General features: G+C 39.2%; 1 protein-coding gene, 2 long non-coding RNA genes and 1 pseudogene across 3 annotated transcripts; 1 reads left to right on the top strand and 3 right to left on the bottom strand.

Moving 5' to 3' along the window:
* Positions 1–2,619: 2,619 nt before the first annotated feature.
* LOC139649268 (C-type lectin domain family 4 member M-like) lies at positions 2,620–13,833 on the bottom strand. The gene is made up of 7 exons (XM_071525623.1): positions 13,750–13,833; positions 7,031–7,182; positions 6,757–6,846; positions 4,746–5,033; positions 4,395–4,540; positions 3,463–3,569; positions 2,620–3,082 (listed from the first exon to the last, which is right to left on the bottom strand). The coding sequence occupies exons 1-7, from the start codon at positions 13,779–13,781 to the stop codon at positions 2,896–2,898; spliced, it is 1,002 nt and encodes a 333-aa protein (XP_071381724.1). The 5' UTR covers positions 13,782–13,833; the 3' UTR covers positions 2,620–2,895.
* On the top strand, positions 8,315–8,439 carry LOC139649272 (small nucleolar RNA U3; annotated as a pseudogene).
* Positions 13,834–17,752: 3,919 nt separating the features above from the next.
* Positions 17,753–20,890, bottom strand: LOC139649267 (uncharacterized). The gene is made up of 4 exons (XR_011695600.1): positions 20,851–20,890; positions 20,694–20,735; positions 19,467–19,571; positions 17,753–18,360 (listed from the first exon to the last, which is right to left on the bottom strand). It is a non-coding gene; the product is annotated as an uncharacterized lncRNA (long non-coding RNA).
* A 2,190-nt stretch (positions 20,891–23,080) lies between these two features.
* LOC139649261 (uncharacterized) lies at positions 23,081–25,947 on the bottom strand. Its single transcript, XR_011695598.1, has 4 exons — positions 25,861–25,947; positions 24,817–25,042; positions 24,328–24,416; positions 23,081–23,204 (listed from the first exon to the last, which is right to left on the bottom strand). It is a non-coding gene; the product is annotated as an uncharacterized lncRNA (long non-coding RNA).
* Positions 25,948–26,294: the final 347 nt, after the last annotated feature.

Here is a 26,294-nt window from a genome sequence, read left to right as displayed (position 1 = left end):
CGGGGGGTGGGTGCCGTTCGCAGTCGGTTAGGGCTGCCGGCGGCGAAGATAGCCAAGGTAGGGAGACGTTCCAGCGGTAGGAAAAGCGCAGCCAGGCCGGGGGTTTTAGGAGTGCCCAGCCGCTCCCTAGTGTGGTGTGGAGGCTCCCTGTACGTGCCCGGGTGCTTCCAGTTCCGCGCTGGACCGACGGTTCCACCCCACGGGCTCCCGCTATTGAAGAGCCAGGTCGGACCAGCGCCAAAGCTCAGACCCTGCGGGAGGGTCTTGTCAGCCGGGGGAGTTAAGTAGCCCAAAGTTTTAAACAAAACTGTATGTTAATTGATTAGTCTGCGTCTTCTAGTTTATTAATTGTATTCCGATGAGTTTTTAAAGGCCGTTACAGCAGGTGGGAGGTGGTCGGATAGCTGGGGAGGGGACCCTATCAGCTGACCGCACAGCCCTTAGTCTGTAGATCCATTGGTCCCTGTGTGCTCTGAATCACGTGTGTTGCACGTCATTGAAGGTTTCTGCCTGTCAGTCTAAGCTGGATAGGCCGTTGGTTGTAGTGGGTGTGCCTGTGTGTAGTGATGTATAGTTTGAACACTTTAATATGCTTCCTGTGTGTAATGGCTAACCAGGGGATGCATTGAGTGGGGGCGGGGTGTAGTCGGTCCCGGGGTGTTGTCTCCCATAGCTGTCTGGGCCAGTTGCTCTATTTGCTGTACAGTATGCATTTCTAATAAAGCATTGTATTTTTCTAACGTGGTTGTTGTGTGCTGGATCTAACCTCAGGCCATACCGGTAAAAAGGTGGTGGCAGCAAACGCTGCTCAGCTTAATTGAATTGGCCTCAACCCTTATCATAAGGTTTATTACAATACTTTGTACTGTGAACCAACGGGTGTACAACACACAACACACTGTATACACTGACCACTTCCCTCTGATTGGTTTTACAAACTCCCTATTTCCCAGCAGTCCTAGGGGGCTATAACTTCCAGTGCTGCATCCCAGGGGGAAGGCAGGAGCTATGGCCTTTTTCACACGGCAGCCATTTTGAACACTTGGGGTATGAAACTCCACCCAGAAGACTGGACTAAACACAGTATACCTTAAACACAAGTGAGGACAAAATACAGATAAACAGTTAGCAAATTAGCTAACAATCTTGAGAACAATGACTTTTTGAATTCAGCAGGTAAGATAGCTAGTTGGTAAGCTAGGCTACTAGCTAGTCACCTCAGCTAGACTCTGGTAGCTAGCGTTATATTAAAATGTAAACATGTCTTTCTGGATTCTTGCTCTATTGGTTTCAGATATGTTTTTCAGTGGGGAATCTGTGAAATGATAAATGCATGTATCTTGGTACACAACAGTAGGAAAGAGCGGACTGGACTTGCTCTTTCAGGTAGAGATTATTCAAAATGGCCGCCATGTGACTAAGGTCTCATTTCTTAGTCTTTGCTAACGCCGCTGATTTTCCACTTTCTTTGTCATCATGACCCAGTCACATCCCTGAGGGTTGAATGCAGGTTTTTATGGTAACACTGTATTTGGGCAGTCCAATGTTGATACTCAACCAACTATCAGGTGACAAAAAGTAGATGTTAACTTTAGCTCATTGTACTGATAATTAGGCTTTAGTTCACTGTTCAAATACTTTCACATCCCAGTGCATTTCCACTGACTTTACAGTAGGCTATGTGCATCTCTGGCTTTATCTCATCTCCATATGAGGGTCCATGCCTACATCATCAGCTCATTGAAGGAAGAGATGTCCTTTGTGTTTGGGAAGGAAAACAAGAAAAAGGAGCATCAGATATCACCTGGAGGTTTTCCTAATCTGAAGAAGATAGATAGATGGATCGATCTTGACAGAGAGAGGACAGAGAGAGGAGAGTTCTTCAAGTGTCAGCTGGGAGACCTAATCCAGCTGTGATGTGGTTGACTTGTCCTCCATCTCCGCCTCTCTCCCAGGACCGGCTCCAAGCTCAGGATCTCACCAAGTTCCAGCCTCTGAAACCCAAACTCCTGGAGGCCAAGAAGCAGATGGTGAAGTCGAAACTGCCCGGTACAGTGGTGGGAAAGACCTGGAAGCTGGCAGATATAGATGAGGATGGGATGCTTGATGGTGAGGAGTCTGCCTTGGCCAATCACCTGATTAAGGTGAAGCTGGAGGGACATGAACTGCCACACCTGGTGCCCCCCTCCAAGAGGAAAATACCGGAATAAATATACAATTAAACATCCCTCCGCCCCTTAAAGTAGAATGTACACACACCCCTGAAATGTACACACACAATAGTGCAGAACAGCACACACAAATGGACAAGATGCCAATGTAGCCAGTGTCAGAAGAGAGAATGAAGCAGCTGAAACTGTGGAGCGCTTTGTAGTGATGGTAACACCTCCAATTAAAAAGAAAGTGATTTAAGGAGTGGGACAAATATGTATCTCTAATGTTCAAATATATTATATCAATAGTCTTTGTGATAAATGCTTGGCTACTGTGAAATCATGAGAAGAAAACATGATGAAAGTAGTAATCCACAACATTTTCTTAATAATACATCTTTCTTATAATTCAATAGTGATTCAACTTACAGCCAGTTCATGAAAGCTTTTCCAAAGAGCGCCACCTACAGAAACACTCAAACTTCATCAACAGACACATAATACATTTGATTCAAAAATACAAATCCAGTTCACTTTTACTTTGCTATGAGATTTTATGAAGCATTACATAGTTGCCATTCATTTTGCAAACACGAAATGAAATACAGAACTGCTAAAAGCGTCTTTGTTCTCTCTTTATAGAGAATCAAGCAAGTGAGAAGACAATGACAGGGAGAAAAGAGTTGGGAATATATTGTATGTGAAAACACAGAAACCAGTTTGGGCTCCAACACATTTTAGCTCAGCCATTGATGCCAATCTTTCTGGAAATGGCAATCTTTTTTTCACAGATCCAAGGTTTGGGTAAGTGACAAACTGCATCGTTCCAGCCAATGAAATTCTCCACCACCAAGTGACGAAGGTGGACACAGTCTTCTTCTCTAGCATCACCGATCCCGCCGTTATCAGGCTGATTAATACTCCAGAAGCTACAAAGGGTTAGAGCACATTACATTACATTACAACACAGGAGCTTTAACATCCTCATTGAGGCTATAGGCCATAAGTTAAAGACACATAAAAGAAATGGTCCCAAACAGCATTTTAAAGGGCTCTAAAATGATTTCCCCATTCTTCTTTCAGCAACAATTTCATGACTCTGACCTCCAATGCTAGAGGATTTTGTTAAACAAAGCTATGCTGGACTGAAAATCTGGTATGTGGTATAGAGAGGAACAGTTGTGGAAAATAATGACATTGCTATGCCAAAGCTCATTGACTAGTTCTGCCTTTCATTCAGTGCGGTAGACCTCTTTGTGTGCCCATGTGAGCTGAACACCAACTAATGTCTGAAATTCATCTTCCATACCTCTTGGGGCTTCTCATTGGTGTCCCATCCACCCATGTCCAGTTTCCCTCCTCCTCTCTGTCAGTCAGACCAAGCCATGCATCCTTGTTCAGTCTATTCAGAAACTCCTGCCAAAGACGATTACAAAGATCTCTGTGGGTTTGTTTACATGCACACAGTGGCAGTTCCTGCTCCTACCTCAGGCTGCCAGTAGATGGCAGCAGAGACTCTTGTGTTATTGCACCCCGTTCTCATTCCCAACTCGTCCTATGTTGACTCCTTGTCAAATCCCTTAATAAAACACAATAAAAGCCCTGCTGTGTGGGTTTTGCAGTTTTATTTGTCAGATTTGAGCCATCTCAACATTAAACATGAAATCTTTTCCCTCTCTCGTCTCTTTGGTATCTTTGGTATGAAGCATCACAGAGCGGCCCGGTTGGTAAACATGAGCGAGCCGTGTGCAGTTCACTGACGTCACCTTACAGGATTTCTGGGTATTGAAGTTCAAATCTTTCCAACAGTTACATCTCACTGCTATTTGGAGCCGCCAAGGTGCAAAGTTGCATAGTGCAGCTTTCACCATTTTGGTGTTTACACCCATGTAAAAACTTGAAGATGTTCATTTCTGTCATTTGGTTCAGCATGAAGAGGGTTTCACAGTCGCTTTTGCATCACCACTTGCTGTTTTGACTGTTCTGACCTTTTGGACACATGGGAACATTTAAAAAACAGACTGGAATCAGACTAAGAGGTTTCTATAGAGAAATTAATTGAAAGATCTGCTCTGAAATCTAATCATCAGTATCAGGTATTCAACCAGGTTATTCTTACATTGATTATGACTTTACTCTGGCCAAGATAATCAGACTAAGGCGTTCACATGACAATCGCAGCTTTCACATCTTCCTTTCTCTTGCTTACACACACACACACACACACACACACACACACACCTTTTCCCGGTAGCCCTTGATGATGACCAAGTCAGCTTCCCTGCTGAGACAGTCCTGTCTGCCCTTGTCCCAGTTTTTCTTCCCAGTGGAGACGTAGTAGCAGCTACAGTCAAGCTTCAGCCAGCCCTCTGGACAGCTGGCTTCCTCTGGTCAACATCACATGAGATACAGTGGCAGGTGGAAAAAAAACAACAGGAGATTCATTAGGAGGAAACTAAAAGGAATGGAAAGGGAAGTGTCAAACCATGAAGCCTAGGGAACAGTGTTCATGTCAAAATCGAAACCTTTGTGAGTTTGTATAGAAAGAACAGAAGGAAGGAAGAAAGGAAGGAAGGAATATATAACCATTACCAGAGCAAAGCAGCTTGTCCTGGCAATCTTCATCCTCAGTCAATTTGTTGCAAATGGTTAGCAACTCTTTGTAACTGGTCTGCAACTGGTCTCTACTTTTAGTCACATTGTTATAGCTGGTCTGTAACTGGTCTCTCTCTTCAGTCAGCTGGTGGTAACTGGTCTGCAACGTGTCTCTCTCTTTAATCAGCTGGTTGTAACTGGTCAGCAACTGGTCTCTCTCTTCAGTCAGGTTGTTGTCTCCAGTCTGTTCAGTCCAGTTTCGGTCCCACTGGGTGTCGGTGCTGGCTGGGAAGGGAGAGAGAGGAAGTGGTCACATGACAAACCGAGCTGAACTGAGCTTAAATTTGAAACAGGAATCTGTATTTCTGACAGGAATGTAGTCATAACTATAGAACTTAAATGGATAGAACGGTCTTTCCTATTCAAATCAATGTTCCTGGATGGAGCAGCGGACATTTTCCCATTGGGCTAGCTTCCGTATAAACTGACTTATGGCAAGTCACTGAGGAGAGAGGTTTTGCAGCAAGGACCAAAGCAGTGGAAAACTGGCATTGCAGCTGAATTAAAGGTCCCATATTCTACACTTTCCAGTGTTTTATTTTATGTGTTGAGGTCCATTCAAAGCTGTGTGTGTGGTGTCATGAACCAAAAACACTCTCAATCCATTTTACACGTTCATTTTCTGGCATTTCTCTGAGCTTTACCAAGAACAGGCTGTTTCTGTTGCCATGTCTTTAAGATATTAACGACCCTCTGTTCTGATTGGCTAACCGTTTCAAGAGTGAAACGTGAGACGCCGCGGCCTGGCAGCTACAGGTAGGGAAAACTCTCTGGTAATAAACAATGACAACCGCTCAACCGCTTTGAAAAAAACACTTTCTTAGTCTATTATTTCTTACAAAAATGATAATGAGCGAACCACAAAGTTACGGAAGTCCAAACGGCTCGTTTAGAGGCTTGCTTTTCTAATATGGATTGTGTGGATTTAGTTGGCGACCGTGCGTTCTGATACTTTCACCATGTTTAGATAGACCATCCAACTCCTTTATGATCACAGAGGCAAGGGGAATCCTGTTTTACATGATATGGGACTTTTAAGTTGTCACTCATGCCAGGTGGTGCTCTTTTACCAGTTGCTGCTGTCTTTTTAATAGGTCAAAAGTGAGTTAATCTGTTTCTGCCGATGTCCGTTAGCTGTTGGAATTTAGCAAATGTGTTAAGCTACGTTAGTTTATAGCATTAAAGTGGCTATATTAAGTTAAGTTGATGATGCTTACCAGCTTGCTAATATGCTGATTTTGACTAGAGGAGCTAGTGAGAGAAGCACAATCTTTGACCATGCTATGTTAGCCTCCTCACTAACATCAGCTTTCAGTTGAGTTTTGACAGTTTGCTAAACACTCGTGCAACAGACTAGTCATAGTCAACATTTTATGCTTACTAGCCATATATTACCATGGCAAACAGTGGAAGAAGTGTTGTATCCATTTAAGTTCTGTGGTCATAACTAATGCTAATTTGAGGGATTATAATTCACAGACCCAGACAAGTTTAATTATTGTGTAGAATTTTTATCACAGGACTCACCGCAGAATGGGTGACTAATTTATGTTTGTGTAGGTGATTAATATCAATTAAAGGAAGCTAAAGAGGAAGAGCGATTTGCAGCGGAAACATCAAACTTACTCAACAGAGTGCAGTAATACACAGTGGATTGATGTAACATGTTTTCATGTTTTCAGTAAAAGCTAGAAAATTTGAAAGGGTGTGTAGACTATTGATATCCACTGTAGAAGTAGACTGTGAGCTGAGAGCATTTACTCTTCACTGTATTCAATGTAGTGTTTGATTAAAGATCCACATTGATGGGGATCCTCAGCTGCAGATACTCATATGTATAGAAGTGAGAAACAATGATGAATGAATGATGAAAAATGATATAGTTTGAAAGCAAAGTGCCACAACTGGTGTTCATTTGAGTGAAATGCTTAGAAAAGTGTTTACTCACTGTGGAGAAGTCTTAGAGAGATGTTGAGCAAAGCTTGTAGGATAAATAGCAGCCCAATGCTCCCAGCAAGCATTCTGTAGAGGACCTTCCCTGTAAGGCCAACACACACACACACACACACACACACAAATATGTCAAGTGAACTAAATTATATGAAAAACCATAACCACTAACCTTTTTTCAACCTCATGTTTCGCATCTTCACTGAAATACTATCGAATGTCATTTCATAATTTCTTTTCTTAATTTGCGGAAGAAAAAAACATTTGCCTACTACATTTTTGGTCCTTGCTGGTCCTCAAAGTCATATCGATGGCTGAGTCTTCAGGATTTTTGTCATATTCCTCGATGATGTCAGATCCACCAGGCCCAGCAGACCGTGCCATGACCTTCAGCTGATACAGTATGGAGAGAGTACTGCTTGGACTGGCAGTGTCAGTCTGGGTTTAAGCCTGGTTTTCTCTAAAACATGAAGATACACATCTCCCTCTACACTCAGGGTGCTTTACTTGGGTTATTGGCTGTTTCGACTTTAAGACAGGAAGTCTGATAACTTGACCTTATTAATCTCTCCTCATGTTTCCCCTTCAGTTGGTTAAGAACAACTTCATGCTGATCCCAGATGAGGATAAGGTGTGTTTATCTGCACCCAACATGAATCCATTTTCTCTTTTTGCCTCCATACACATTGACTCAGACACGTACATTTTAGGTGTATTATTTAAAAAGATATTACATTCTGATATTACACAAGTTCAACATTACTAAAGACATTTAAAGATACAAAAGTCCCCACCTATTACTGCACAGACTGAACAGAATTGACTAGATTTTTACCCTTTTCTTTACTACAGTCTGTATGTCTCTAACAGTGACTTTGTGAACAAATGTCCAAAATGTCAAGACCTCTGATATTTGAAGCTAATACCAAATGGTCAGAAATGTTTGATTTGGTTTTCTAATGATTCATCATGGAGCTGTGGCCGCTGTGTCAGAAACCACTGGCTGAGGTTATGACTGGTGTATTAACTTTACTTTTCACTCAGGGAAGAAGAACACTCCAAAGGAGAGGCAAACAAATGACGGTTTGAGGAAGTGATAAAGTATGAAAATGTGCAGCTGAGCAATAAGGCAGAGGAGAGATGGAGGGAGAAGTTCATTCGCTTTTTCTGTGATTTAGCAAGAAAAGATTCAGTTGTATCAAGATCAGTTGCAGCACCAAATATTTCAGTGTTTTCATCCTGGAAGAGCTCAACACTTATTAAAGAGGAGTTTCATCTTCACCGCTCTCAATGAAAAGAAGGAGATTTTCAAAAAGAGACGTTTTGATAGGAATAAACAGGGTTCAGGAAAGTTGACACCATTCAATATGTATTTCTCTGTCATGCAGCGGCTTCAGAGAATACACTCCTTTCTTCCTGTGTGAGGCTTAGTTGTGGTTGCAGCTTGACATAACACTGCAGTCCTATGCTGACATCATAACTGTGCTGTGAACAGTAACCATCACTGAGGTCAACGTTCCTAATGATGACTTCCAGGTTTCATCCACTGTTCAGTTAAGACTTTACTTTCAGGGATCATTTCTATAGTTTCTGACTGGAGAAATGTACCAACCATGAAAACTGAAACCATTACAGTGAAAGGAGTGGAAAATGTTTCTCCCCCCAAATTAAGTTGAGCTGAGAGAGAAGCAGTTCCACTTTCCCTCCTCTCTTCACAATGACAGAGGTGAAGAGATGATGACAGAGCCTCGTGTTGAGCCACTGCTCCACTGATTATCACTAACTCCTCCTCACTGATTATCACTAACTCCTCCTCACTGATTATCATTAACTCCTCCTCACTGATTATCACTAACTCCTCCTCACTGATTATCACTAACTCCTCCTCACTGTAACCAGTTGCTGCTCTGCTGCTCATCTGACTGCAGGTAAGAACAAACTGCATGGAACAGCTTGGCTTTCTGGATTGGGTTTAGAAATATAGTGTGCAGCTCCAGAACAACTCCTATGTTAGTCTGCTAGATTCAAGCAGCTGTGTGTGTGTGTGTGTGTGTGTGTGTGTGTGTGTGTGTGTGTGTGTGGTGAGTCGTACTTGATCAGATGTACAAGCAAGCAGAAGAGCAAAGCTCAACTGTTCACTTCTTTGTTAGATTTGGACTCAACAAGGAAGGATTCATGTCTGGATGAAGGTTTAGCTTCTGTCAGATTCAGAAGAGCTTTCTGCTCTGTGTTTACTTGTCTTTACTGTATTTCTTATGCAGCAAGGTGCATGGGCTGTATGTTAGAACCCAAGGTGAATAAACTTGCTGAACCAGTCGGACCTGCTGACTGAACAACTGATGTGTGAAAAGTGAACAAAACATGAACAGACTCAGTGTCTCAGTTCCAGACAGCAGCAGGATAGAGCTGTGCAGACTTTAAAAGAAAAGGAGGGATTCATATTTTTTACCTTTTTATTTTTTTTATCTCTGCCTCTCATGCCTTGATTTTTATTTCTTTATATAATTTTCTGTTGTATGTAAACTTTCTGTTGTATGATAAATTTCTGTGAAGAAGCCACATAGTTTAGTTTGGGTTTAAATGTAGAAGTGATGGAAGTTAGAGCCAACAGGAAGTTAACATTGTGATGAAGACACATAATTGGTTTGGACTCTGGATCTTACAGTTATAGATATGATCATTTTAGTTTGAACTCCTTTGTCTCCTTTAATTAACAAAACTATATTTTTCTATGCTGCTGTAGCTCAGCTTCTTTCAGTGTGCAGTAACTAGTATCTATTAAACCTAACCCAACACATATGTATTTTTTTTTTGTGACATCACAAAATGCCTCAAGTACCCAGAGGGAATCTAAGAAACATAAACTTAATTTCCAGCTCGCCATATGCTATTAGTACCACTTTTAGCAGAGATAATGCTATACCCCAAAACAACAAGGTGTATGCTCTCTCTCTCTCTCTCTCTCTCTCTCACACACACACACACACACACACCAACAAGGTCTCACGGCAGTTTGTGAAGTAGTCACGGAAATTTAATCTACATGGACTTTTGCCCTTTTTTTTGTGTGTGAAATGAACACAACCTAAAAAGCCTGCCCCCACCACGACCTGAATTATGTTCCTCCACCACGAATTTGAAAATGTACGTTTTGGCAAATAAAATTACTTGTGTTATGGTTATGGTTAGGCAACTAAAACAACTTGGCCAACTGCCTCACGTTGCCTGAAACTATTTTCAAGGGTGAAGTGTGTGTTTTTATTTATTTGTTGCTGTGGTATTGAATATGATTTTTTTCAAGTTCAACATTGTGGTATCCTGACAGTTTGGATAGTAGATTAGATGAGTACCAGGGCTGGATTGGGCTCTCTGTCTGTTTGCTGCTGTAATAGGAACTGCTTTATGAATGATTTCCTGCTAAAGACATAAGACTGGCAGAGTGTATCACGTGATTGAACATTAGCAGTGGTAGTGACTACAGTAACTCCACCCATACTACTGCATCAGCCTCCCAGCAGCACTTCCTGCTCTTTACTTCTCAGCCTCTTTACACTATGTTGTCTATGGGGGTTAAATGGCTGATGGCAGTTGTAATGACTGAGTACTTAATAACTTTTAGAACTTTTGTGTTGTGATCAAATGGATTAAGTACTAAATGTATGGGATCAAAGAGAGGTAGTTTTTTTTTACAAAATCAAAAGTTGGTCAGTATATACAATTACAATTACAATTTCACATTTGGCAGACGCTTTTATCCAAAGCGACTTACACATGAGATTTGCATACAACACAAGCAAGTTTCTAGATAGGAGAGAACAACGAGAGTAAGTGCTATAGAACTAAGTTCTGGTCCAATAGGACAAAGGTGCTACGAGACAGTGCAACAAGCTAAGTTCTGGTCCAACAGGACATAGGTGCTACGAGGGAGTGCTACAAGGTAGTGCTATGAGGTAATGCGTAGAGTGCATCAAAATTTTTTTTTTTTTATGAAAGGAGGTATTCGCTAAAGAGCTGGGTCTTTAGCCTTTTCTTAAGGATAGAGAGGGATTCTGCGGATCGAATGGAGTTTGGCAACTCGTTCCACCACCGGGGAACCACAGAAGAGAAGAGTCTGGCTAGAGACTTAGGGCCTTGCTGAGGTGGCAGCACCAGGCACCGCTCCATGGCAGAGCGTAGTGAGCGGGAGGGAGCGTAGACCTGAATGAGGGAGTTCAGGTAGGTCGGAGCCGTTTTGGTTATTGTTTTGTAGGCGAGCATCAAGGACTTGAACTTGATGCGGGCAGCAACTGGGAGCCAGTGGAGGGATATGAATAGCGGAGTGACGTGTGCTCTTTTGGGCTGGTTGAAGACCAGACGCACCGCCGCGTTCTGGATCATCTGCAGAGGTTTGAAAGTACAGGCCGGGAGCCCTGCCAGTAAGGAGTTGCAGTAGTCAAGGCGTGATATTACAAGAGCCTGTACCAGGAGTTGTGCTGCATGCTCAGACAGGTAGGGTCTGATCTTCCTGATATTGTATAGAGCAAATCGGCATGACCGAGCAACAGAAGTCACATGCTCCTTGAAGGTTAGCTGGTCATCAATCATGACACCCAAGTTTCTGGCAGACTTTGTGGGTATGAGCTCAGTTGATTCGAGCTGGATGCTGATCTGTTGTTGTACAGAGGGACTGGCTGGGATGACAAGGAGCTCAGTCTTTGACAAGTTAAGCTGAAGGTGGCGTTCCTTCATCCAAGCCGAGATGTCGGCGAGGCATGCCGATATCCGCGCCGAGACTGTGGGGTCGTCTGGCGGGAACGACAGGAGGAGCTGGGTATCGTCAGCATATGAATGATAAGAGAAGCCATGTGAGCGGATCACTGCACCCAATGAGGTGGTGTATAATGAAAAGAGAAGGGGTCCAAGCACTGACCCTTGAGGTACCCCTGTGGACAAGTAGTGGGATTTAGACACTTCCCCTCTCCAAGACACTCTGAAGGATCTCCCTGAGAGGTAGGACTCAAACCAGCAGAGGGTAGATCCTGAGAAGCCGAGCTCTGCGAGTGTGGAGAGGAGGATTTGGTGGTTCACCGTGTCAAAGGCGGCCGATAGGTCATATATAGAAACTGATCTAAAGTGATCTGTAACGCTGCATCACGTTGTTGCCTGTCACACCAAAGACTGATCTCAGAAAGAAAACAGAGTGCTGCTACTTACAGAAACTCAAACTTAATCAACAGAAAAGGAAAAAGACGTCACAGTACTGGACACACTGTTTGATTGACAGGTGATCTCTGGGAAGTCCTAAAATATTACTGTTGTCTACCTAAAGGTCTTAAAGTAATAATTGGCAACATTTTCATATAATAAATGTGACTTTGTATCGCTGTTTATTGTGATACAGGAATTGTTGAACTTTTTCATCCTGGGACCCAAATTTAGTGAATTGAGTCACATCCTGGGACCTTGGCTTGTTGGGACATTTGGATTATAAAATTTTAAAAAATGTAGAATGGACACATACACGCACACACAGAGACACACACTAAATAATGACAATAATAATAATAATAATAAAACTGTATAGCACATTTTCAAAACAATTGTTACAAAGTGCTTTTACAAAACCTTGGCCATGAGGTGTGTTTGGGTGGAGCATGCTGGAGGTATTTGTTTTCCAGTAATCATTTAAACAGTCCCACCCCCTTCAGTAGGCATAGAGAAGGAAGGAGTGAGACAAAAGTAAAGGCAAACTTAACCTGCAGAGACTGAAGGAAGTAGATAAGAGCCTGGTGAGTTTCAGAGAATAAAAACACTGCTGTCATTTATATGTTTACAAAAATAAATATGAGTAAACTAAAGAATAAAGAAATAATGAATTAAAACATTGATGTCGGTTCAGCCAGTCAACTATCAGTATTGGATTTTTCTGACCTTGTTGTACTCAGCAATGAAAGTGATCGACAAGTAAATTAATCATCAATAGTTTATATGATTGGAACAGTGAAGGAAAGCTTGTATTTAAAAATACAAATCTGTAAATAAAGTTTGTCACAGAGAGAGAGAGAGAGAGAGAGAGAGAGAGTGAGTCATAAATAAAAATATAAAGGGAGTGAGTTATGGAAATTGGCAGTGGACGTGATTTATCAAGTGGCGGTGGCCGTTAACACCTGTCGATTGCGCACGTAATTTAAGACCTAGGAAAAGCCTGTCTTATCATTTTGCACATAGGATAGCTCTGCCGAAACTGTCTCTGGAACCGGCTCCATGAGCAAAGTCACACAGTCATCTACACAACATAATAACATGCGCTCATTAGATCGCATCCCTATTACAATTACAATTAGGTTTAAACGAGTATGCTGAATTAAAAATGCACCATTTAAGCCTCCAATGGAATTAAGGCTCCTTTTTGGCTTTATTTGGTTCACCTCCTCATATCATACCAGCACTTTTTACCTCCGCTAAATCACACTTCTGGTGCCGCTGACACTGCCAGCTCCACTGGAGAGACATTTGCACTTCTTTTGCCCATCGTTACGTTGCCGCAAATAGGCTATTGTGCGCATTGTTTGGCTTATATTTGCGCAGTCACCATTCTAATGAATTATCTCCGCCTCCTCGGTACCACTTTCACCCACAGTTGCTTTTGTGCTGCACCTGGAACAGCGACATGTTAGGTGCTGCCAGTTCCCTGTCATCTGGAGCTTTTTTGAAACATAATTTGCACTTATTTTAACACACACACACACACACACACACACACACACACACGTGGAGATGCTTCTGTCATGTTGAATCACTCTGATGGCACCTCAGCAAAGAATCACATTGTCATGCTAGTGTTCCGTTCCAAAGAAATGAAGAACTGTGTAAAGACACTAATGGATACTGCTGTATACACACACACACACACACACACACACACAAGTGTGTTTCTGTGAGCGCTGGACAACACACACTGTTCTTCTTTCTCTCTGTTGGGTACAAGCTCTTCTGTTCTTATTTGACTCACCAGCATTTTGTGTGGTGAGCTGTTTCCTCCATCTGAAGAATACAGAGTTTGTGGTAGCCTACTGTACCACACTTGTGGTTTGTAACCTGTTCTTCCTTTAATTCATGCTCTGTATTGTTCTTCTTCACTGCCTCACGTTGCCTGAAACCAGGTAAAACTACCGGCTTGGCAGCATTCCTCACACGCTCTACTCTTAACAGCCACCATACAGCACATAACTTTTGGAGTCAATGCATGTTACAACTGTTAATACCATACATTCCCATAATAAACCATTAAGGCAGTAACAATTTGCAGTTAATAGTGTGATAATCCTGTTAACCCCAGCCTGCATGGGTATACCTGACCTGCTATGTTGGAAAAACTGTCAAAAATGACCCTGTAACAAAGTGTGTATGTTTACAAAGGCAAATTCTGCTATTCATTTTGTTTAAATAATCATTTTGAGCACTGATTGGGATGCTTTGTTTCTATTACATTAATGAGTTGGCTGAATTTTGTTTTTTCAAAATTTTAATATTCAACTGATAGTGTAATGATGGTCAAAATTCAATACACAACTGTCACCCATTCACAAATTTGATCATTAACTAAGGCTCTACATTGGTGAAGATCACATGTGCATGGATCACATACAAAATGTCAGTCTTCCTGTTAAATGTAGAGCCAGAAATCTAGCCATTATCACAATACAAAAATGGGACAATACGTATCATGGGGTAGAAAAATGAATCGCAATAATGGCTAGATTTGTGGCTCAGACAAAAACATAGTTCTGTCATATTCAGTCATACTTTGTTGTCATTAAACGTTTATTTATTACATTGTATCATTGTATCGAATCGTGAACCGCGTATTGCGTATCAAATCATATCATGAGATAAGCATATCATCCCATCCCTTGTAATAATTATTACAGAAAAAAGTGGGACAATGGGAAGTTATTACATTAACAGTTGTAACGCCATGTAGGAACATTTTGACAGCAATCATGGCTCATCTTTTTTCATACATTTGTGCCCTCTTGCCCTATTTGGTTTTGTCTTGTATTAAATACATTAAATTGTATTAAATATTACAGCCTATATAACAATAATCATAATCATAATCATCATAATCTTTATAGACAGTTGCAAAGTGCTTTACAAAGCAGTACAAACAAAAACAGATAAAATTGACAAATATAGCAAAAACAAGGGAAGAAACAAAAGTAGTTTACTTTTTTTTAAACTAGTTTACTTTTTTCATTTGTTTTGTTTGTTGTCAAAGACAATTAATAAAGGTTATTTCATAAAAGCAAGTCTGTGAAAGTGAGTTTTAAGAGGTGATTTAAAAGATTATACAGATTTAGCAGCCTGAGCTCCTCAGACTGGTTGATACAAAGTCCAGGAGTCCTGATGGAAAACAACCAACACCTCTTGTTTTTAACCTAGACTTTGGAACAGCCAATAGGAACCTCTTGTTTTTAACCTAGACTTTGGAACAGCCAATAGGAACCTCTTGTTATTAAGCGACATTAGGAACCAATAGGAACGTGTCCAAGGACCTCAGGGTGTGAGATGGCTCATATGGGGTTAAAAGGTCTGTGATTGCTTGATGCCAGACCCATCACTGCCTTAAAAGTGATCAGTAAAATCTGAAAATCAATTCTGAAGCTAACAGATAACCAGTGGAAATCCTATGTTCTATGTATATCTATGTTCACTGCTGTAAGAATAATTTCTCTGTCATCTGCTTTTCAGGCCTGAAATTGAAGTTCGTCCATGTGACCGGCTGAGCAGAAAAGCATAGCTGACAACCACGGACACAACTAAGCATCATCCCTTCAACTGGTACCTCGGCTAAGGAAACCTTTATGAGAGTTAGCATAGTGGGCACTAAGATAGGCTGCATATGTTAAGGGTGACCTTATGAAGATTTACTAAGATATAATCATGTTACATTTAGGGTTACAGTGATTTAGGATTTTGAAGGCCAATATAGATATTTGACCATTTTTATTCCAAAAATAGTATTCAGTGTTTCCCCCAGAATTGTATTCTTGTCAGGGTGGAAAAGCCTCTGAAGCAGCATTTAGACCATGAGATACTAAAACTCAACATTGAAACACAGGATACTACTACTACCACTGCTACTATTGATATTAATACTCATACCAATGATAATAATAGTACTAATCTAACATTATTTCTTGTATGGAATCCAATCAAAATGTGTCACTATCATTTAAGATTAAGGGTTTCACATAGACAACCAGTGTAGTATTGATAAATTGTACAATGTAATCATATCAGAGCTGACTAGACAGTATGAAACTGGAAAAAGTGCCCTGCCACATAGGATGAGTAGACTAAGTACTAGGCTATTAAAGTAGTCAAGGTTTTTTTTGTAAGGACGTTTCATTCACGTTACATTAAGTCACAATTCAAGATGTCATATCTTAAAGGGTTCAACTCACAGAACTTGAATGGATAGAACGGTCATTCCCATTCAAATTAACGTTCCAGGATGGTCAGAGCGGCGGCCATTTTTATGTGAACCGCTGGAGTAGCTTCTGTATAAACCGACTCACAGTAAGTCACTGAGGTGAGACGTTTTGCAGCAAGGACCAAAGCAGTGGAAAACTGGCATTGCAGCTGAATGAAGTTGTCAGTCTTTCCACCACTAGGTGGAGCTCCAGTTGCTGCTGTCTTTTTAAGTAGCCTAGGTCAAAAGTTTTGACATCTCTGCACAGTTAGTGGAAGCGGTTATAGTTGAGTTAATTACCATAGCAAACAATGGAAGGACTGTTCTATCCATTCAAGTTCTATGTTTGAACTATATTGTCTAACTCAGTTGAGATCTACCCTCATGGAGGTAACATTGGGTAAAATGAATTTGTATAAACAATTACAAATGTACTATACAGTGTTTTATTTCTGTGTACCTATAACTTGGGGAACATTATCTGTCAGACTGTACACTCTATATACATGCACTCTTATTTCTAACAAATTATAGCCTGTGATATCAATTTTGCACTTTGCTGATATGTTTGTGTACAGCTTTTCTTTCTGACATATGTTTTCTGATATTATCACTTACCTGTTCTGATATTTCTTTTGTTTAGTTTCTTTTCTCGTTTGATGTCATATTTTGCTTGTGTTCTCTTGCTTTGTAATATGTATTATTTTCTTTCAGACTTCTAAATATTAAAGATTTTACAGAGTATAGTGATTACCATTGTTATTTCAAAATCTCAATATTGCATGTGTCTTTATTTTATCAATCTTCTATTTTTCTTGCTTTGTCATGTTCTCCAGAAGTCAGTATATGCAGTAGGTAGGCTGCAGTCCTTTGATAGATGTTTTAATAATTTAATGTAGCCCTCCTATCTATCCTATATCTATTAAAGGGAGTGAGTGTGCAAAGAGGGAATTCATTCAGTTTATTTGTGTCACTTAGTGCAAATATGTATTGATCTAACAAAATTATTTATGTATTTATTACATTTAATTGGCATTTATTCCACTTAACTTCTAGGTAGAGTAGAAGTGGGCTACTGTTACTTTGCTGAAATATTACTGCAGTAAAAGTATAATTACTGGTGTACAAATCTACTTAAGTAAAAGTAAAAAGTAGCTCATTTAAAATGTATTCAGACTAGAAGTTATTGAGTTTCTCCATTGTTGTTTGTTTTGCTCTTAGCTATCAACAACCAGTTAAACACAAATACTGTAACTGGACGCATGTTAACTCAGCTACTATCATGGGCAAATTCACTTCCTCTACAAGCTTGAACACATGTGATAAAGGTGCAGGTAAAGGTTTCTAATGCAATGTCTATGGAGAGCCACAATATTTGTACTCTGTAATGGATGTGATTTAAAATGTAACAAAGTACAATCCTTAAAAACATTGACTTTAAGAACTACTCAAAACAGTACACAGTGCACAAAAAGGTTATGCAATTACAGTAATGAGAGGAAATGTAATTTGTTACTTCCACCATTGAATTGAATTTAATATTGCATATACAAAACATACATCCTCATCTACAAACTTCATCAACACAGTTCATATGTAAAAGTTTTGTTTAATTTTGAGATTATTACATGACATTACAGAGGCCTCTGGGTTGGCAAATTAAACACAGAATAGTAGAAATACAGTATGTTGGCTACAACTGTTACATTCCCTAGCCAAACCCCAAAACAAGAAGTGTTTCTCCAAGGGGGAACGAACAAGAAGTTACAAAAAAACAAAAACAATAAAAAGGTTTATAAGGAAATCTTAAAAGCTGACCCAAAATGGATGGGCAGAGAAACATAGAGGCTAAACCACAAGGCAGTTTTAACAGAAACCAAACAGAAAACTCAAATGCAGGGAGGCCCTTATAGGCTCCTGACCAGCAACCCTCCAGAGTGGAACACTGGGCCAAGAGTCCATCCTTCTCCTTAAATTTAATGTCGTCTGGTTTTTGGCGGCTGCACCAAGGGAGGGTAAATGTTAAACAACCTCCCATCAGCAAGACCAGGCAGTGCAACAGGCTTCATCCCATACTGCGAAGGTGGTGGTTGACCGGTGCGGCTTCGTGGGTCAGGAGAAGGTTTCTTCACATGTTGTTTGGGCCTGACAAGAAGAAAACTGTATCTCATTTGGCAATACTTGAAATATATATTAATATACCAATGATGGAGTAGTAAATCAAAAGGTGGGTAACATGACTTTTAATCATCAGAAGGCAAACAAGTGCCCATATGCAAAAAAAAATCTATATTTACAGAAAAAGCATTATGTTTTTTTTTTCCTTAAAAGACCCTGTCCTCAAATACATGACATCAGTTTGATACTACTTCATTTGATATACACTACAAATTTGTCATGTCCAATTAAAAAAGGTAGACTGAGTTTATTTGGGCTTACCCTCCACTACATCCGTATAAATGTAAGGGTTTTCATATTTAATATAAGGCATTATGAATGTGGTTGTTAGCACACACAATAACTCATAATGACCTTGCTTGGTCACCAGAGGAAATTACAAACACAATGGGATGTAGTTAATTTGATAGTTAATTTGCTTTATGAAAAGACATAACAATATACACCTGATTATTACACAGCTTTGTAGAACACTCAGTTCTGATTGGCCATTTCTGATTGGCAAATGAATGCATCAACCTTGCTTGGTCACCAGAGGAAATTACAAACACGATGGGATAGTTAATGTAGTTAATTTGATAGTTACTTTGCTTTATGAAAAGACGTAACAATATACACCTGATTATTACACAGCTTTGTAGAACACTCAGTTCTGATTGGCCAATTCTGATTGCATCAACCCAAGGTTTCACATCTAATCATACTCCACAGTCAAGCAAAGTGTCAAATCTTCTCATCAATTTAACTGGCGCCACCTTGTGCCAAAAAGACGTTACTGCTTGTTTACTGCAGAGAGTTCTGCTGGACTAGTTTTTGGACAGAAGCTTGTAAATTACTTTAGCTTGTAATGAAATAATTTTAAATCAATATTTCATGTCAAATGATTGTCTGTGCTACATAGCCATGATTCACCCTGTCAGACTTAACTCACTGTACATTATCCCTTACTTAATAGCTCAAGCACTACTATAACATGATAAATGAAAATTACTTTTTCACGTTGTTAGCTAATTTTCCATGTCATAATACCCTAGATGTGAAAGTAAAACAGTGATGTAGAGCTGACAGACTACCTTGGCTTGTTGAAGAGGACTGGAGGTATTGGCATGGATGTGGTTTTCCTCATGGGTGGTGGTGGATCAGCAACTTTGGAGTCTGAAGCAAGGGGCCATGTTATACTGAAAAAAGGTGTTTTAAGTTACTATTACAATGTATGAGCACAATACGATTAATGTAATAATCGGTGACATCATATAAATATATGCTCCTTTCTATCTGATTGCTATAACACAATAGTGATTCAACCTAGAGCCAGTTCAGGAAAAATCCTCTGGTGCACAGGAAGTGATGCGTTTTACATTTCTGGTTTGTTTGGAATCAGCAGAAGAAGTACTGATTGGCAGAGGGCATGGCTATTACCATATCAATTCTGTATTACCAATAAGATTGAAGAAGTACACATCAAAATTTTACACAATATATATCCAACAAATCAATATTTCTCCAAATTTTTAGATATTGAAAACAAGTGTCATTTTTGCAATGATGAACCAGAATCCTTAACGCATTTATTTTACCACTGTATACATTCAATTACTTTTTGGACACAAATAGAAGATTATATTGTGTAAAACTAATCATAATATTAAAATTGAGTGTAAAAATGTCATTACACATTTTGAACAGGATAAACATAACATGGAATTCATTGTAAACTTATTGATTCTATATGGTAAATTTCACATCCATAAATGCAAAATAACAAAAGTTACCCCTAATTTCACTAGATTTTTATGTGAATTTAATGAATATATTAAGACTCTCAAACTTATAAACACTAAAAAAAGTAATGAAACTGTCAAACTGTACGGTGGACTCTTTAAAGAAGAATAATTATCCCAACTTTGTTTGTTTTTTTTTGTTGTTGTTTTTTTTTTGGGGGGGGGGGGGTAAATAATTATTATTATTACTTTTATTTGTTTATTTATATTCATATTCTTGTTTCTTTGTATACTACTATGCTGAGCACATGTCAACCCTGTTTGTATATTTGAATGTTTTTTCAAAAAAGAAAAAACCTCAGTGAAAATCTAAAAATACACAGTGGATATATCTATATAGCTCAGCCTCACCTCACCTGTGCACCTATGCTCTTATACCCATACATATTCATTCTATTTATAGAGTATATGTCATAATCCAAAAAATACTAGCAGTAATATGGAATGTGAAAAAGGAATGTTTTTTTTTTAATTGCTTCTCCATCATTAAATCCAGGTTTAGTATTTAGTTAAACTTACTTTTCATCAATTTCCCCCATTTAGTACAAGATTGATCCAACCCTAGGAAAAGAAAATGTTGTAGCTGAAGTGAAACAAAAATGTTGACTTCCTGATGGATGGAAAATAGCAAAACAAATATATGGATAAATAATAAAAACGTATCTATTTAACCTACCTGTGTACTTCCTGGTGAATGTCTTCTCATCGAAGGCTCCTGCGGAATGAAAAACAAGTGTCTTTAACTTTGCTCTTCTAGTAGGTGGGGTAAGAGATAATCTTACTACACAACAAAAAATGAGAAGTTAAGCTTTGCTTGTTTTTAGATTCATCAAGCATCTTATCTTAAAATGTAATTCTTCTTCCATAAAACCAGACATATTGTCATAAAAAACAGCTGAAATTTCTTGAATCCTGCAAATTGTATGATAACTGGATGGAAAAAGGCTCGATGAGGCAGAGTGGAAGATAAAAACCTCTCCGAGCTCAGCATGTTTTGCAGTGTGCTGACATCATGAACAAATGAAGGGAAAGGTTGTCATGGGCAAACTGGTTTCTCCTCTCCGTCTCTTTCTCCTTTCTCTCTCACACACACACACACACACACACACACACACACACACACACACACACACATATGGCAACATCATGTTTCACATCTTGACTGTACGGAAGAGGATTAGGGGATTGTTATTTGAGTTCTGAGTTTAAAGTCAAAATTTTGAGAATAAAGTCAGAATGTTGAGATTACAATCAGAATTCTAAGAGTAAAGTCAGAATTCTGAAAATGAAGTGAGAATTCTGAGATTAAAGGGAGGAACCAGGGAAAAATAAAAGCTAGGAACTAGAAACCAAACAGCAGACATCAATCAACAGTGAACATATGAACTGACTCATTATTCACTGTTCACTTCACTCCCAACTGTCCAAAAGAAAAACATATAATCAGTCAATGTAACCCAAATCTTAACAGTGTTCAGACAGATCATTGGTTCCTCCAATCTACTCACAAATAAATTTGCATAAGAGGCCATACTACCGCCCATAGCTGTCCCTTGTATTGGTAGATAATATTCAGACATAAATAGGAAATAATAGCTAGTAGTAATAATTTGTAGGTGTCTCTGTTGCATTCTGGGGAAGGTAGTAAGACTCTATAAGTTGAAAAATAATTAAAAATATGGGATTGCACACAATGGAAAGTTACTTTGTTAAGCACTTATTTTATGTCATGATGGACAGAACATTTTCGGCCCTCCAGCCTTCCTCAGTGTCTACTAGTAACTAATCATTTTCCTCTAGGGAGACTTAATTGTCACAGGTGTGTGGAAAGACACAGGTGATCTCATCATCATAACACGATCTTGCTACAACATAGAATCAACACAAGAAGAAGCTCCACAGTATTTCATATATGCAGAAACAACTTTCAAAATACCTTATATCATTTAAACATGCAGGATCTAATCTAAATAATATCAAGGATCATTGTGTGAAGGAATCAAATTTGAAATACTCGGCTCAAGACATGATGTAACATGTGATTCCTGATGTTGACGCATTTGTGCTTTGTACATTACTAAACATGTACAAAAAACAGAAATTGTATACAACATATCAAAAAATATTAAGAACACTAACAAAAAATGATCAAAAAACTGTGGGGTATCTGGAAACATCAGTCATGCAGCCTAAGTTTAAGCATTAACATGTTGATGCGGAAGCTCTACACTGTAAAAACGAACACGTTGGCTCAACTTAAAAAAATAAGTAACCCGACTGCCTTAAAATCTTGATTTGAGAGAGCTAAGGATGTCTAGTTCTTTCCACTTCCATGTAAGTTCCTACCACTCACAATAATAAGTTAAAGTGACTAATCTGAAACTGATAAACAGTTAGATCAACTTGATATTTAAAGTTCAATCAATAACATTTTTAGTACTACTAACAAGGAAATTCAAGTTGTAGGAACTAAATGCCTAGTTGAGGTGACATTACATTATGAGTCAAACCAACAAACATGCATTTCTATCTTTTGTTGCACAAACAAGGAAACATAGGTTATTTCAACTAAGCACCTTAGTTTAATCAACATAATATTTTAAGGCAGCCAGGTTACTTTTTCCAGTATAAGTTGGCCTAACTGGCAATCTTAAGTTTGATCAATACCTTGAATAGCATTATTTGCCAAGTCAACTAAATCACTTATTTTCTAACAGGACTGAGTGGAATGCATTCATAAACAAGAAATCACTTAAAAAAAAAAAAAAGTATTTATTTTGATTCAAGTTCATAACAAATGTTTTTTGTTTTTTTCCAAATCAGAGTTCAGGCATTATAAGATTATTAACAACATGCAGAAAAATGCCAAATCTTAAAAGATTTTTTCAAATTGAGAATCCTCTCCTCCAGGATCACAGCAAAGTTAACGGCGTCCTTGGCGAGCAGGTCTTGTTCACCTCCAGGCTCTTTAGTGATGAAGAGTAGGCCAACGTCCACTCCCTTCACAGCTTCCTCCTCCGAATCAGTAGCCTAAAGATCATTATGTATTAAATTGTTGTGTGTGTACCATTTTCCAAACTTCATCATGTAAAGACTCTGGCACAACAAGGACAGCATTATGATATATCCTCAAATTAACACCAAATGACTACTCCGAAGGAGAGCGATATGATACATTTTTATATTAACACAGAGACTAGAGTTAAAACCCTTTAACGAGCAGAGAAAACACATGTCCCTTTTTCATGAGAAAATAAATAGTTGTAAGACACAGAGTCTATATGTCTTTTTTTATCACTGTCCCTCATTGTATTGTGTAATGGCCGTTACATCCATTGGGTGACAGCGCAAAAAACAAAATCCACCACAAGACTGTAAAAAAACAAAAGTCGACTGGTGCCGCTCCATGGTCTAAAACATCCCTCATCTTAACATGGAGTGTGAATGAATGAATGACTGACTGAATTTGTAGGTAAATAAAATATTTTCAATTTCTAGACAGTTGATCACATGTACCATCAAGTTATAGGTAAATGTCATGTAGATGTCATGTAAAAACATATTTGCTGTAAAGCTGCCTGATTAGGGTATAAAAGCTAGCGCTGTAACTATATAAACAATGGCTGACTTAGTTACTGTAATGTTAGCAACATTTACTGAGTTAAAAATATTAATTCTGTATAGTCAATGATAAGTTATCCTAATCGCCTGATTAGCCAACAGAGAAAATAGAAACTGGAGAGGGTTTTTGTGGTCCTTGAAACTCAGTTTTAAAGAGTGACTACACACATGGTCATTTTGGTGCTCTAGTGGTTGATATATTGCCCCACACCAGTCTGTGATGTCAGAGTACCTTTTTTTTTCTAGACAGAAGTATACTGACATCACAGATTGGGGTGGGGCAGATTGTGGAGCAGGGTGAAAATATCAACCAATAGAGTACCAAAATGACCGTGTGTAGTTAATCTCCACAGTGCGTGTGCCGTGGCTGTTCACTGTGTTTTACTCACTACCATTCAGGAACCTGCTGATTTTATTTTCTAGTCATATTATGCTTCAGTAAACCAGAAATATTAACATTTTACCTTTAAGAAAAAATAAATTCCATATGCATTTCTTAGTGTGCTCTTCAAAAGTGTTATGTGTAACGCACCTCTCAGACTTTGTGAAGTTGGAGGGATCCTTTCTCAGGTAGTGAGGCAGTCCAAGCAACACTGCAGCTCTGCTCTTCTGGTTGGAAGTCTATAACACAGAAGAACAGTAAAGGAAGACGCACTGTGTCCCAACTGTGGCAATCAAGACCTGAAGATGGAATGTAAGCATGCTTGTGTAGGTTATTTTTGACAGGATAAGTAACAATAAGGTGAATAACAAAATACACAGGAGAAAAACACCTCAAACAAACTAAAGTCTGTCTGTCACTGCTCTAGCCGCGCTGTAAACACAGCTGGTGGACCTAAGCATCCGCAACCAGAACGTGATTTGAGCACCGATTGAGAACACACACGCAACTGAGCCGGCAGACATTTGTTAGTTTCTGATAATCACAAGGTAACATCGCCCCACGCTTACAAGTGATGTCACAACTTCAATCTCTGTTCAGTGGTGAGAAAGAATTTGATTAAGATCAGACTATCCTTACTTGAACATCAAGGGACTGAAGCAGACTGTGAAGCTTGGTCCTGCTGCTGGCTCACACTCTGTACAACTCCAGCAGTGTTGGAAAATACTTGTCAAGTCCATCTAAGAAAGACTGGTGGAGATCAACAGAAACCAGAACTCTGCAGCAATCTGCAAAGAGAACAAGAAACTTCATCCAACAGGGGACAGGACAGGCTGCTCCAGACCACTCAATATGACCTCCAGCCCTGTAAAGAAAACAAGTCAATGTCAGATTGATATCTCCATATCTTGTGTAATTTCAGTCAAATCCACAAAGTCACCCACAGCAAATACAGAATTACTGTTAATAAACTAAATTCAGCCTTTTAACAAATAAACCATCACTGACTAATATCATGCAGGGATAGACAATAAGTGAGAAAATTTTATCTTAATATCATCATAGATTAATTTAAACATCAATGCACTGACAAAGAGTGAAGCTTTGTAATGCAGCAGTAAACACATTGTTTTATATTATATCCATGTTAAGCTATCTGTTGATAAGCTTGCTAGATAAACAGTGGCTCTGTCCCAAATGGAAGAAAACATATTTTTGGTAGCATTTCTTGGTAGGAAGTGAAACTTTTCACATTTTAGGTTGTCTCAAATGTATAGGATCCATAGAAAGCATCCTTTCAAGGGACCTAATTTTAGCCAGTTTTGAGGGAAGCATGCCATGGTTCCTTTAGCAACTCTGATGTCCCATAAAATATTGCGACCCTGGGGGAAGAATTCATATTCTTCACTGTAGTGCAGTCAGTTGTTTCTAGAAAATTAATAAAATCGCAGCAGATGTTTTCCTCGTTGCCCCGGACTGGTTAATGTTCCCCAGCTGGTTACCGGTCGGTAACAAATCGGTAACTTAATCAGTGAGGGGCAAGGAGGAAAATGTTCTGAACACAAATCAATGAGGAAAGAATTCTGTAGTTAGCTAGCTAGCTATAAATAATATGAGGATTTGGCAACAATTTTAACATTAGGTAGGATGGCATTGCATGTTGTAACTTACAAAAATATTTACCTGAAATGATTTGCTCTGTCTTGCTGTCCTCTCAAACTGCAATGGTCCTTTTTTCTGGATGATGCATGTGGAGCAGGAGGGTATGTCCATGTGGGCGTGTGTGGGTTGTCCAAGGCAGTTTTGCAGGGGCTACTACTCACACTTAATTGAGTCAACTCAGCAATTTAAGTTACCTGGACAGTTCTGATTTGACTGATGAGTTGACCACATTAAAACTTAAAATTTCAAGTAGGCCCAATGTTTTAGTCATTTTTAGTTGAACTGACTAAGGAAAAAGAATTGAGGTAACTAAAAGCCCAAATTCGTTTTTACAGTGTATCACATATACCATTAGTTCAAGGGTGGGAGGGAGAAGTAGCTTTGCTGTGAGTTTATTTATTAATGTGTTGCTGTTTTGTCACCCTCTAGTGGTCAGAAAATTTTGCTTATTGCAG

This window comes from Centroberyx affinis, unplaced genomic scaffold (genome assembly GCF_046629955.1).
Source record: "Centroberyx affinis isolate AG114_WGS23_722 - 3 ecotype Tasmania unplaced genomic scaffold, CSIRO-AGI_Caff_v1 ptg001310l_1, whole genome shotgun sequence".
Taxonomy (NCBI): Eukaryota; Metazoa; Chordata; class Actinopteri; order Beryciformes; family Berycidae; genus Centroberyx; species Centroberyx affinis.
This window is presented reverse-complemented; position numbering and strand designations above follow the sequence as displayed.

Bases quoted from the DNA above. Each gene is read 5' to 3' on its own strand.
- LOC139649268 (XM_071525623.1), bottom strand. From the start codon at position 13,781: ATGGAGGAAACAGCTCACCACACAAAATGCTG. The intron at 7,183-13,749 runs GTGAGTCAAATA...TGACACTGCCAG, and splicing joins GCTCACCACACAAAATGCTG to TCCAAGCAGTACTCTCTCCA. The intron at 3,570-4,394 runs GTGTGTGTGTGT...CGTCTTTGGCAG, and splicing joins TCAAGGGCTACCGGGAAAAG to GAGTTTCTGAATAGACTGAA.